Here is a 13,861-nt window from a genome sequence, read left to right as displayed (position 1 = left end):
TCCCCGCCCCGCAGCCGCCAGAGCGGAGCCGCCGCGGCCGGACCCGATGCCGGGAGCTGGGCGCTGAGGGCGGCCCCGACATGGGGGTTCTCAGCATCACGGACCAGGTACGGCCGCCGCCCCGTCCTCCCCTCCCTGCTCCCGCCCGCCGCCGCCGCCGCGCCGCGCCCGGGCCGCGCCGCTACGGCAGCCCGGGGATGTGCGGCCTAGCGCGGCTCCGCCACCGGGCCCGGCCCGGCGCCGCCCCAGGCCGCGGGCCCCGCTCCGCCGAGCCCTCCCCGCCGCTCCCGGCCCCTCCGCAGCCCCCGGACGGGTCGGGGTCGCCGCTCGCAGCCGCTCCGGTCGTGCCCGCCGGGCCCAGCGCGGCCGGGACGGCCCGGGCCGGCAGCGGGAGAGCCCCGGGGATGGGAGCCTCGGGAACGGGAGAAACGCGGGGTTCTCTGGGCCGCGGATGTGAAGCATTAAAGGGGGATCCTGCCCGGGAGAGCCCCGGGAGTGGGACCACGGAACCGGGAACGGCGGAGCCCCCGGGATGGGACATCCCGGCTCGGGAACGGGAGAGCCCTGGGGCTGGGACACCCGCGTTGGGAATGGGAGAAGGCCGGGAATGGGACCCCGGCCCGGGAATGTGAAGCATCACAGGGGGATCCTGCCCCGGGAGAGCCCCGGGGATGGGACCCCCTGGTCCTGGGGACCCTCGGGAGGGACCCCCTGGCCCGGGGACCGCGGAGCATCGAGGGGAGATCCCGGTCCTGGGACCCCCCCCCCGGCCCGGGAACGGCGGAGCCCGCAGGGATGGGACATCCCGGTCCGGGAACGGGAGAACCCCGGGGTTGGGACAGCTGGGTCAGGAATGGCAGAACCCCGGGGATGGGCCCGTGGAGCAGGAACGGCAGAGCCCCCGGGAATGGGACCCCGGGATTCGGAACGGGAGAACCCCGGGAATGGCAGAACCCCGGGAATGGCAGAACTCTAGGAATGGGAGAACCTTGGGAATGGCAGAAGCTCAGGACTGGGATCCCCCGGCCCTGGAATGGGAGAATCGCAGGAATGGGACACTGGGATCGGGAACGGCGGAACCCGCAGGGATTGAACATCCTGACTCGGGAATGGGAGATCCCTGGGGTTGGGACACCTGGATCGGGAGCAGGAGAACCCCGGGAATGGCAGAATCCTGGGAATGGGATTCCCCTGCCTTGGAATGGGAGAATCCTGAGAATGGGACCCGTGGATCAGGAACAGGAGATTGCTGAGGTTGGGATACCTGGATCGGGGACAGGAGAACCCCAGGAATGGCAGAACCCTGGGAATGGGAGAACCCTGGGATTGGGAGAACCCCGGGAATGGCAGAATCCCAGGAATGGGATCCCTCGGCCCTGAAACGGGAAAATCCAGGGAATGGAACACTGGGATTGTGAACAGGAGATCCCCGGGGTTCAGACACCGGGGTCAGGAGATGGAGAATCTTGGGAATGGGAGAATCCCAGGAATGGGATCCCCTGGCCCTGGAATGGGAGAGTCCTGGGATCAGGAAGAGGAGATTCCAGGAATGGCAGAACCTTGGGAATGGCAGAACTCCGGGATTGGGATCCCCTGGCCCTGGAACGGGAGAATCCAGGGAATGGGACACCGGGATTGTGAACAGGAGATCCCCGGGGTTCAGACACCTGGGTCAGGAGATGGAGAATCCCGGGGATGGCAGAACCCCAGGAACGGCAGAACCCCAAGAATGGGACGGGAGAATCCCAGGAATGGGACACCGGGATCAGGAACAGGAGATTCCAGGAATGGGAGAATCCTGGGAATGGCAGAACCCCAGGAAAAGGAGAACCCCGGGATTGGGATCTCCTGGATCGGGGAGTTCAGAGCATCAAGGGGGGACCCCCAACCCCGGGACCCCCGGGATGGGACCCCGGCCCTGCTGCGCTTCCTGCTGCCTCCCCAGCAGCTCCTGGGTTTTAGGGGTACCCCTGGGGTGCAGGGCGGCCTCAGGGGGGTTTTGGGGACACCTGTGGGGTGCGGGGTGTTCTCATCGAGGTTTTGGGGCACCCTCGGGGCGCAGGATTTCCCCGACGAGTTTTGGGGGTACCCTTGGTGTGTAGGTTGTCCCCATCAGGTTTTGGGGACACTCTTGGGGTGCAGAGCGTCCCTGTCGTGTTTTAGGGACAAATGTGGGGTTCAGAGTGTCCCCATCAGGTTTTGGGGACACTCTTGGGGTGCAGAGCGTCCCTGTCGTGTTTTAGGGACAAATGTGGGGTTCAGAGTGTCCCCATCAGGTTTTGGGGACACTCTTGGGGTGCAGAGCGTCCCTGTCGTGTTTTAGGGACAAATGTGGGGTTCAGAGTGTTCCCATCAGGTTTTGGGGACCCCCCTGCGTGGCTGTGCTGTCCCCAGAGCTGTGACCCCGGGGTCACCTGGGCTCGGAGCCCCTTTTACCCATGGATTTCCCCAAAAGCTCCTTTGTCCCCTGGATTTTGGGGTCAGGGGCTGCCAGAGCCCCCCAACCCCACACCAAGCCCTGATTCCCTCCTGCTGTAAATCCAGGGATGAATTTTGGAGCCCTGGGAGGAGCTGAGGATGAGGGGGATGAAAAAAGGGGGAATTTGGGGTCGGGAGGGGATGAAGGAAGGGGGAGGATCTGTGGGATCAGCCTCTGATTTAAACAGAATTTCATTTTTTGGGATACCCCAACCATTCCCCTCTCTGACTTTTTTGGGGCACCATTGGTGTTTTCCAGCCTTTCCCAAAATATATTTTTTTTTAAATTAAAAAACCCTTTTTAAAAAAAAATTATCTTAACAAGTGATGCTGAGGCTGCTGCATTCCAGGGGGATGAGGCAGCCTTGCCCTGACCCAGGATGTCTTCCTGGGGTTGGAAATGCCCTTTAAATTTGGGATGAGGCAGGGCTGGGAAGGGATCACTGCCAGACAGAGCTCAGAGAGGCTGAAAAAAAGCAAAATTTGCTCATTTTGAGCTTTAAATTTGCCTTGAGGGGATCGCAGCACCCAAATCCCTCCATCCCAAAAAGCCTCAGCGGGGCCGTGTGGGGTGAGGCAGCAACTGGGGGGTGCTGAGCACCCCAAGAGCAGCTCAGCCCCTGTTTTTTTTGGCAGAAAAATGGAATTTTTAGGTGTGGGAATAAGGAAGGGGGTCAGTCCCAGAGGGGTTTGGGGCTGTGGCCAAATTTTGGGTGGCAGGAGCTGGAGCCTCAAGAGCTGAGCTCTGGTCACGGAGAGCAACAGGTAACTTTTCCATCCTGGGGAAAAAAAAAAAAACTGTGAAAAGATCAGAAAAAAGAATAAGAGACAATTCTTAGCTCAATTTGTTCCACCTGGTATTGAGAACACGAGAAATGTATGATAGAAATTTGTTTACCAAGGAGCAGTTTCTTAATTAACCGATAGGAACAGTGTTTTAATTAAAGACCCGTCAGTTCCACTGGGGTGAAGGAGGTGCTGGTGTGGGGCTGCAGCTGTGTCCCCTGTCACTGTCACCCCTCCTTGTGTCCCCTGTCACTGTCACCCCTCCTTGTGTCCTGTCACTGTCACCCCTCATTCCAGCTGTGTCCCCTGTCACTGTCACCCCTCATTCCAGCTGTGTCCCCTGTCACTGTCACCACTTGTTGTGTTCCCTTTTACTGTCACCCCTTATTCCAGCTGTGTCCCCTATCACTGTCACCCCCCGTTCCAGCTGTGTCCCCTGTCACTGTCACCTCTCCTTGTGTCCCCTGTCACTGTCACCCCTCATTCCAGCTGTGTCCCCTGTCACTGTCACCTCTCCTGTCCCTTGCAGCCCCCTCTGGTCCAAGCCATCTTCAACCGGGATGTGGAGGAGGTTCGGTCGCTGCTCAATCAGAAGGAGAACATCAATGTACTGGTGAGGGCTCTGCTGCTGCTCCCCAGATCCTTCCTGGCCCTCCCTCGGGGCTCCCCAAATCCATCCCATCCCATCCCATCCCCATCTCCATCCCAATTTCCATCCCATCCATCTGCATCCCCATTTCCATCCCCATCCCATCCCATTTCCATCCAATCCCTATCTCCATCCCTCTCTTGGTGCTTCCAGAATTGTTTTTAATCCCTCACCTGGTGCTCCCCAAAATCCTTCCCAACTTCATCCCTCTCCCAGGGCTCCCTAAATCCCTCCCATCCCCATCCCTTGCCTGGTGCTCCCCAAATCTTTCCCATCCCCATTCCCATCCCTTTCCCAGCCTCTCCCTGCCCTCTCCCAGCTTTTCCCACCCTCTCCCAGCCCTTCCCAGCCCCATCCCAGTCTCTCCCATTTCTCTCCCAGCCCCATCCCAGTCTCTCCCAGCTTTGCCCAACCCTTTCCCAGCCCCATCCCATCCTTTCCCAGTCTCCCATCCTTTCCCATCCCTCTCCCAGCCCCATCCCAGTCTCTCCCAGCCCCATCCCAGCCTCTCCCAGTCTTTCCCAGCCCCATCCCAGCCCCATCCCAGCCCCATCCCAGTCTCTCCAGCCCCATCCCAGTCTCTCCCAGCCCCATCCCAGTCTCTCCCAGCCCCATCCCAGCCTCTCCCAGTCTTTCCCAGCCCCATCCCAGCCCCATCCCAGCCCCATCCCAGCCCCATCCCAGTCTCTCCAGCCCCATCCCAGTCTCTCCAGCCCCATCCCAGTCTCTCCCAGCCCCATCCCAGCCCCATCCCAGTCTCTCCCAGCCCCATCCCAGTCTCTCCCAGCCCCATCCCAGTCTCTCCCAGCCCCATCCCAGCCCCATCCCAGCCCCATCCCAGCCCCATCCCAGTCTCTCCCAGCCCCATCCCAGTCTCTCCCAGCCCCATCCCAGCCCCATCCCAGTCTCTCCCAGCCCCATCCCAGTCTCTCCCAGCCCTCCCTGCTCACGGATGTGTTTTCCCCGTGCCCCTCCAGGACCAGGAACGCCGGACGCCGCTCCACGCTGCTGCCTACATCGGAGACGTTGCAATCCTCGAGCTGCTCATCCTGTCAGGTGAGAGCCAGGAGCCCCCCAAAATCTGGGGTGCAGCAGGACGGGCTCTGCTCCCCTCCAGAGCAGCCAGGGGAGGAGTTGGGAATGGTGCCACCATCCTAAAAGGTTTCCACATCTTGGAACCGAAATAGCCGAGGTGGAGACAGAGCCAGGAGGGGGATGTGGGGTGCTGCAGGAGGAGGGGGATGCTCAGCCACTTGATCCCAGAGGAAATCCCCCAAAATCTGTGGGGTGCTGGAGGTGGGGGAAGCTCAGAGGAGCAGTTCCACTTGATCCCAGAGAAAATCCCCTAAAATCTGTGGGGTGCTGGAGGAAGAGGGGGATCCTCAGCTACTTGATCCCAGAGAAAATCCCCCAAAATCTGTGGGGTGCTGGAGGAGGGCAATGGTCAGAGGAGCAGTTCCACTTGATCCTGGAGAAAATCCCCTAAAATCTGTGGGGTGCTGGAGGAGGGCAATGCTCAGAGGAGCAGTTCCACTTGATCCTGGAGAAAATCCCCCAAAATCTGTGGGGTGCTGGAGGAGGGCAATGCTCAGAGGAGCAGTTCCACTTGATCCTGGAGAAAATCCCCTAAAATCTGTGGGGTTTTGCTCAGTTTTGGGTTGTGGCACCCGTCACCCTCCCCATTTGAGTTCTGTGTGTTGAGGTTTGAGTGTCCCCATCTGCTCCTCACCCTCGGGAGCCTCAGGAGGAGAGGGGGAACCCCGAGGCTGCCCTGATCCTGTGTGACCCCATCAGGGTCTGCTGATCTGTGATCTGATTGGTCATTAAACAACTTTCACCAGAATCTAATTAAACAATCACTTCAGGTAAACCAAATTCCGCATGGGGAAAACAAAGGAGCAGAGCTAAAGATTGTTTCCTCTTCTCCAAGAAATCCTGAGGGACGGGATTTTGACCGAATTCTGTCCAGAGGATGTGAATGTCACTTGTGTCCCCACAGGTGCTAATGTGAACGCCAAGGACACGGTGTGGCTGACGCCGCTGCACCGCGCCGCGGCCTCTCGCCACGAGGTGGGTGCTCTGGGAGGGGAGAAACCCTGTGGGAACGGGGCTGCTGGGGGACAAAAGGGATTTTCTCCTCCCCTTTCCCCTCTTTTGGGGTTTGGCGAATGCAAAAAGTTCTGGAGGGAGCTGGAAAAAAAAATTCTCCTTGGTTGCCTTCCCTCCATCGCCCAGGGATTTCCCTGCTGTATCTCTGGGGGTTTGGGGGTTTGGACACCCCCATTGTGTCTCTGGGAATTTGGGGGTTTGGGCACCCTTGCTGCTTGTCTGGGAATTTGGGGGTTTGGGCACCCCCATTGTGTCTCTGGGAATTTGGGGGTTTGGACACACCCATTGCTTGTCTGGGAATTTGGGGGTTTGGGCACCCCCATTGTGTCTCTGGGAATTTGGGGGTTTGGACACACCCATTGCTTGTCTGGGAATTTGGGGGTTTGGGCACCCCCATTGTGTCTCTGGGAATTTGGGGGTTTGGGCACACCCATTGCTTGTCTGGGAATTTGGGGGTTTGGGCACCCCCACTGATTCTCTGGGGGTTTGGACATCCCCGTTGTGTCTCTGGGAATTTGGGGGTTTGGACACACCCATTGCTTGTCTGGAAATTTGGGGGTTTGGGCACCCCCACTGATTCTCTGGGGGTTTGGGGGTTTGGACATCCCCATTGTGTCTCTGGGAATTTGGGGGTTTGGGGGCTTGGACACACCCATTACTTCTCTGGGAATTTGGGGGTTTGGGCACCCCTGCTGCTGATTCTCTGGGAATTTGGGGGTTTGGGTACCCCCATTGATTCTCTGGGGGTTTGGACACCCCTGCTGCTGCTTATCTGGGAATTTGGGGGTTTGGGCACCCTCATTTTTCCACCTGGGAAGTTCTGACCTGCCCAGCTCCCCAGAGGAACCTTGCCAAAATGCTTTCCCTGCCTCTGTGGGGTGGCTGGGTTGGTTTTTGGGGCGCTGGCAGTGAAGTTCCATGGGGTTGGGGTCCCTGGAAGCTCTGCCCTGATGGCAGAGGGAGGGGAAGCCTTGAAGCCAAAGCCTCGGCAGGAGCACGGGGAAATAAATGTCAAATGTAGGTCAGTGGGTCAGGTTTGTCATCCCCCGGGCCCCGCTGAGTCACCGGGGAACGTTCACTCCCGGTTCCTCACGTGGTTCTTCCCGTGGCTCCGGGGTTTGCCTTCCCCCAGCCAGGATTCCCGGCTGGGATCGGGTGGGATGAGCCCACCTGGCTCAGGTCCCACCTGCAAATGGAGCTGGAGCAGCCCAGGTGAGGGTGGGGCATTCACAGAATCCCAGGAGGTCTGAGCTTGGGAAAGATCTCCAAGTCCAAGCTGGGACTGATCCCCACCAGGGCCCTGGAACCTCAGGGATGGGGACCCCAAACCTCCCTGGGCAGCTCCAAAGCCTGAGCAGCTTTTCCATGAGGAAATTCCTCCTGATGTCCATCCTGAACCTCTCCTGGAGGGATTTGGGGCTTTTCCTTCTCCTCCTGCTGTTCCTGGGAGCAGATCCCGACCCCACTCTCCCATCAGGGAGTTGTGGGGTGGAAATTCCCCTCGGAGCCTCCTTCCCTGCAGGCTGAGCCCCTTTCCCAGCTCCCTCAGGGCCTCTCCAGACCCTTGTCCTGCTGCTCCAGCCCTTCCCCAGCTCTGGCCACGCTCCAGCCCCTCGATGTCTGCGTGGCCGGGAGGGCCCAGGGCTGGACCCGGCACTGGGGGGGGCCCCAGCAGTGCCAGCACAGGGGGACAATCCCTGTGCCCATGGCTGGGACAGCCCAGGTGCCATCCTGGCCACACCAGTCCAACCCCAGGGTCTTTCCCAGTGGGAATATCCCTTCTCCCAGCTCTCACACTTGGAGAGAAACCCCACGCGTGGCTTCAGGGACACAGAGAGCTGCTTCCCTTGGGGGAAATCCCACAGCTCTGGGATCACCAGGGACTGGGATGTGGGGCTCGTGCCCGAGCCTTTCTGTGCTCTGCCACCCCACAGAAAGCCCTCCACCTGCTCCTGAAGCACTCGGCCGATGTCAACGCCCGCGACAAGCACTGGCAGACGCCGCTGCACGTGGCCGCGGCCAACCGGGCCACCAAGTGCGTGGAGGCGCTGGTGCCGCTGCTCAGCACCGTCAACGTGGCCGACCGCACCGGGCGCACGGCGCTGCACCACGCCGTGCACAGCGGCCACCTCGAGGTGCGACGGGGACAGGGTGGGCAGCAGGGACACGGGGGTGGGCAGGGACGGGGTGGGCAGCAGGGACACGGGGGTGGGCAGGGACGGGGTGGGCAGCAGGGACACGGGGGTGGGCAGGGATGGGGTGGGCAGCAGGGACACGGGGGTGGGCAGGGACGGGGTGGGCAGCAGGGACACGGGGGTGGGCAGGGATGGGGTGGGCAGCATGGACATTTGGAGTGGACAGGGACAATTGGGGTGGGCACCAGGGACATTGGAGCGGACAGGGATGTCAGGGTGGCAGGGGCATTGGGGTGGGCAGCAGGGACGTGGGGGTGGACAGGGACATTGGGGCGGACAGGGATGTCAGGGTGGCAGGGATGTTGGGGTGGGCAGGGACATTGAGGTGGGCAGGGACATTGGGGTGGGCACCAGGGACATTGGGGTGGACAGGGATGTCAGGGTGGCAGGGGCATTGGGGTGGGCACGGACATTGGGGTGGGCAGCAAGGACATCAGGGTGGGGAGGGATGGGGTGGGCACCAGGGACAGTTGGGGGCAGGGACATTGGGGTGGGCAGGGACATCAGGATGGGCAGGGATGGGGTAGGCAGCAGGGACATTTGGGGTGGACAGGGACAATTGGGGTGGGCACGGACATTGAGGTGGGCATGGACATTGAGGTGGGCACGGACATCAGGGTGGGCAGGGATGGGGTGGGCAGCAGGGACAGGAGTGGGCAGAGATAGGGGTGGATTGGGACATTGGCGTGTGGATGGTGGTTGGGGTGGGCATCAGGGACGTTGAGGTGGGCAGCAGGGACATCAGGGTGGGCAGATACATCAGGATGGGCAGGGACAGGGGTGGACAGGGATGTCAGGGTGGGCAGCAGGGACATTGGGGTGGGCAGGGATGGGGTGGGGACGGTAGTTTGGGATGGGCAGGGATGTCAGGGTGGCAGGGATGTTGGGGTGGGTAGGGACAGGGGTGGGCAGCAGGGACTTTGGGGTGTACTGGGGCATCGGGGTGGGCAGGGCCATCGGGGTAGCCCCGCTCACGCTGTCCCCACACCCCACAGATGGTGAACCTGCTGCTCAACAAAGGTGCCAGTCCCAGCACGTGTGACAAGAAGGACCGGCAGCCCCTGCACTGGGCAGCCTTCCTGGGTAGGTGCTCCCTGCTGGTTTCACCTCCTGCTCCTCCTCTCCTGCTCTCCCACTCCCTCTCTCCATCTCTCCCATCCTTTCCCTCCACCTCTCCCACTCCTCCTCCCCATCTCTCCCTTTTCTCCACCTCCTGCATCCCTTCTCACCATTTCCCCCCCATTCCTTCTCTCCATCTCTCCTGTTCCTCCTCTCCATCTCTCCTGTTCCTCCTTTCCACCTCTCCATTCCTTCTCTCCCTTTATTCCCAATCCCACACGGATTCCCCTCCCTGTGTTTCCTGTCTGTCCCATGTCCCCCATCTCCCCATTTCTCCTCCTCTCCCCAGTATCCCCATCTTCCTGGTGTCCCCCATATCCTCGATGTCCCCATCTCCCCATTTTTTTCCCCATCTCTCCCTGGTGTCCCCCATCTCTTCCTGGTGTCCCCATGTCCCCCAGTGTCCCCATCTCTCCCCATTTTCCCCATCTCTCCCCGTTTTTCCCCATCTCTCCCAGGTGTCCCCATTTTTCCCCATCTCTCCCCATTTTTCCCCATCTCTCCCCATTTTCCCCCACCTCCCCAGTGTCCCCCATCTCTCCCCATTTTTCCCATCTCTCCATTTTTCCCCATCTCTCCCCGTTTTTTCCCCATCTCTCTCCATTTTTCCTATCTCTCCCAGGTGTCCCCGTTTTTTCCCCATCTCCCCGTTTTTTCCCCATCTCCCCATTTTTCCCCATCTCTCCCCAGTGTCCCCGTTTTTTCCCCATCTCCCCATTTTTCCCCATCTCTCCCCATTTTTCCCATCTCTCCATTTTTCCCCATCTCTCCCATGTCTCCCCATTTTCCCCATCTCCCCATTTTTTCCCCATCTCTCCCCATTTTCCCCATCTCCCCATTTTTCCCCATCTCTCTCCATTTTTCCCCATCTCTCCCCATTTTCCCCATCTCCCCATTTTTCCCCATCTCTCCCCATTTTTCCCCATCTCTCCCCATTTTCCCCATCTCCCCATTTTTCCCCGTCTCCCCCGTGTCCCCGGTGCCGCGGTGCTGTCACGGCTGTCTCCCCCCAGGTCACCTGGAGGTGCTGAAGCTGCTGGTGGCGCGCGGGGCCGATGTCATGTGCAAGGACAGGAAGGGTTACACGCTGCTGCACACGGCGGCCGCCAGCGGCCAGATCGAGGTCGTGCGTCACCTCCTCAGGCTGGGGGTGGAGGTGAGACCCCGGGACCTGCCCAGGGGGGCTCTGGGGCTGGGAGAGTTGGGGACAGGAGCTTTGGGTGGTGGCAGAAACCTTGGTGGTTCTCAAAATCCCAAATCCTTTGGAGTTCATCGCTTCTGCAGATCCAAATTCCATCACCCTGAGCAGTGACAGAAACCTTGGTGGTTCTCAAAATCCCAAATCCTTTGGAGTTCATCGCTTCTGCAGATCCAAATTCCATCACCCTGAGCAGTGACAGAAACCTTGGTGGTTCTCAAAATCCCAAATCCTTTGGAGTTCATCGCTTCTGCAGATCCAAATTCCATCACCCTGAGCAGTGACAGAAACCTTGGTGGTTCTCAAAATCCCAAATCCTTTGACTTTATCGCTTCTGCAGATCTAAATTCCGTCACCCTGAACAGTGACAGAAACCTTGGTGTGGTTCTCAAAATCCCAAATCCCAAATCCTTTGGACTTCTTCACTTCTGCAGATCCAAATTCCATCACCCTGAGCAGTGACTGAAACCTTGGTGGTTCTCAGTTGCCTTTTTCCCTCCTAAATCCGCAAATCCTCTGAATTTTGTTGATCCCTGAGATCAAGGAACCAAATTAATTTCCCCCTGGGTGGTTCTTGGCTGCCTTTTCTTTCCCAAATCCCAAATCCTCTGGACTTTGTTGCTTCTGCAGATCCCTGAACCAAATTTTGTCACCCTGAGCAGTGACAGGAGCCCTGGGTGGTTCTCAGCTGCCATTTCCCTCCTAAATCCCAAATCCTCTGGATTTTGTTGATTCCCTGAGATCAAGGAACCAAATTCCTTCCCTCTGGATGGTGACAGGATCCCAGGGCAGTGACAGAAGCTTTGGGTTCTCCTCATCCACCTTTCCCCATCTGGAACCCCCAAACCCCACAAATCCCATGGATCCCACAGATCCAATGGACCCCGCGGATCCCACAGATCCCGTGGATCCCCACAGACCCAATGGATCCCCTGAATCCCACAGACCCAATGGACCCTATGGATCCCACAGATCCTATGGATCCCATGGACATCACAGGCCCCAGGGACCCCATAGATCCCACGGATCCCACAGACCCCGTGGATCCCCACAGACCCTGCAGATCCCCACGGACCCCAGAGATCCCATGGACCCCACGGACCCCACAGATCCCACAGGCCCCACAGATCTCCACAGACCCCAGAGATCCCCTGGACCCCAGAGATCCCACAGACCCAATGGACCCCACAGATCCCACAGGCCCCACAGATCTCCACAGACCCCAGAGATCCCCTGGACCCCAGAGATCCCACAGACCCAATGGACCCCACAGATCCCACAGGCCCCACAGATCTCCACAGACCCCAGAGATCCCCTGGACCCCAGAGATCCCACAGACTCCACAGATCCCCTGGACCCCACAGACTGCATGGATCCCCACAGGCCCCCAGAGATCCCAAGGATCCCACAGACCCCATGGACCCCAGAGATCCCCTGGACCCCACAGATCCCACAGACCCCACAGGCCCTGCAGATCCCCACGGACCCCAGAGATCCCCATGGACCCCAGAGATCCCACAGACCCAATGGACCCAATGGACCCCATGGACCCCACAGACCCCCTGGACCCCAGAGACCCCATGGACCCCAGAGATCCCACAGACCCAATGGACCCCACGGACCCCAGAGATCCCCACAGATCCAATGAACCCCACAGACCCCGCAGATCCCCTGGACCCCAGAGATCCCACAGACCCAATGGACCCCATGGACCCTGCAGATCCCACAGACCCCAGAGATCCCCACAGACCCCACAGACCCAATGGACCCCACAGACCCCAGAGATCCCCACGGACCCCAGAGATCCCACAGACCCCGCAGATCCCCACAGACCCCACGGACCCCACAGACCCCACAGCCCCCCTCTGTCCCGCAGATCGACGAGCCCAACTCCTTCGGGAACACGGCGCTGCACATCGCCTGCTACATGGGCCAGGACGCGGTGGCCAACGAGCTGGTCAACGTGGGGGCCAACGTCAACCAGCCCAACGAGAAGGGCTTCACCCCCCTGCACTTCGCCGCCGTCTCCACCAACGGCGCCCTGTGCCTGGAGATCCTCGTCAACAACGGCGCCGACGTCAACTTCCAGGTCAGGGCTTCGGGGGCAGCGGGGCTGGGCTGTGGGTGCAGGCCAGGGGATTGGGGTTTGGGGTCAGGGAGGTGTTGGGGTGTGGGTACAGGCCAGGGGATTGGGGTTTGGGGTCAGGGAGGTGTTGGGGTGTGGGTTCAGGACAGGGAATTGGGGTTTGGGGTTAGAGAAGCTGTTGGGGTGTGGTTATAGGTGAGGGGATATGGGTTTGGGGTCAGGGAGGGTGTTGGGATGTGGGTTCAGGACAGGGAATTGGGGTTTGGGGTCAGGGAGGTGTTGGGGTGTGGGTACAGCTCAGGGGATTGGGGTTTGGGGTCAGGGGAGGTGTTGGGATGTGGGTACAGCTCAGGGGATTGGGGTTTGGGGTCAGGGAGGTGTTGGGGTGTGGGTTCAGGCCAGGGGATTGGGGTTTGGGGTCAGGGAGGTGTTGGGGTGTGGGTACAGCTCAGAGAATTGGGGTTTGGGGTGAGGGGAGGTGTTGGGGTGTGGGTACAGGTCAGGGAATTGGGGTTTGGGGTCAGGGAGGTGTTGGGGTGTGGGTACAGGACAGGGGATTGGGGTTTGGGGTTAAAGAAGCTGTTGGGGTGTGTGTACAGGTGAGGGGATTGGGGTTTGGGGTCAGGGAAGGTGTTGGGGTGTGTGTACAGGTGCGGGGATTGGGGTTTGGGGTCAGGGGAGGTGTTGGGGTGTGGCTCCAGGACAGGGAATTGGGGTTTGGGGTTAGAGAAGCTGTTGGGGTGTGGTTATAGGTGAGGGGATTTGGGTTTGGAGTCAGGGGGTGGGGAAGGTGTTGGGCCGTGGCTGATCCCCTCCTGGGGGTGTTGTTTTTTTGGGGTGTTTTTGGGGAGGTTTTGTCTGTGGCTGAACCTCTGCAGGGAGTGTTGGGTTTTTTGGGGTGGTTTTGGGTTTTTTGGGGTGGTTTTGGTTTATTGGGGTGGTTTTCAAGTGTGGCTGAGCCCCTGCAGGGAGTGTTGGGTTTTTTGGGGTGGTTTTGGTTTTTTTGGGGTGTTTTTGGGGTTTTTTGGGGTGTTTTTGGGGAGGTTTTGGCTCTGGCTGAGCCTCTGCAGGGGATGTTGGTTTTTTTGGGGTGTTTTTGGGATTCTGGGGAGGTTTTGGCTGTGGCTGAGCCCCTCCTGGGGGTTCCTGCAGAGCAAGGAAGGGAAGAGCCCCCTGCACATGGCGGCGATCCACGGACGCTTCACGCGCTCGCAGATCCTCATCCAGAACGGTCAGTGGGA

General features: G+C 59.8%; 1 protein-coding gene across 1 annotated transcript in view; it reads left to right on the top strand.

The window, feature by feature from the left end:
- Positions 1 to 13,861, top strand: part of ANKRD52 (ankyrin repeat domain 52) — a 50,903-nt gene continuing 37,042 nt past the window's right edge. The window contains exons 1-9 of the mRNA XM_053967438.1: positions 1 to 107; positions 3,794 to 3,877; positions 4,891 to 4,969; positions 5,913 to 5,983; positions 7,957 to 8,157; positions 9,213 to 9,300; positions 10,350 to 10,492; positions 12,411 to 12,623; positions 13,773 to 13,851. Of these exons, the coding sequence (XP_053823413.1) occupies positions 81 to 107; positions 3,794 to 3,877; positions 4,891 to 4,969; positions 5,913 to 5,983; positions 7,957 to 8,157; positions 9,213 to 9,300; positions 10,350 to 10,492; positions 12,411 to 12,623; positions 13,773 to 13,851 (985 nt within the window). The 5' untranslated portion in view covers positions 1 to 80. The remainder of the gene's footprint in view (positions 108 to 3,793; positions 3,878 to 4,890; positions 4,970 to 5,912; positions 5,984 to 7,956; positions 8,158 to 9,212; positions 9,301 to 10,349; positions 10,493 to 12,410; positions 12,624 to 13,772; positions 13,852 to 13,861) is intronic.

Source organism: Vidua chalybeata, chromosome 30 (assembly GCF_026979565.1).
Source record: "Vidua chalybeata isolate OUT-0048 chromosome 30, bVidCha1 merged haplotype, whole genome shotgun sequence".
Lineage (NCBI taxonomy): Eukaryota > Metazoa > Chordata > Aves > Passeriformes > Viduidae > Vidua > Vidua chalybeata.
The sequence above is the reverse complement of the archived record's forward strand: the minus strand, read 5'-3'. Positions and strand labels throughout refer to the sequence as shown.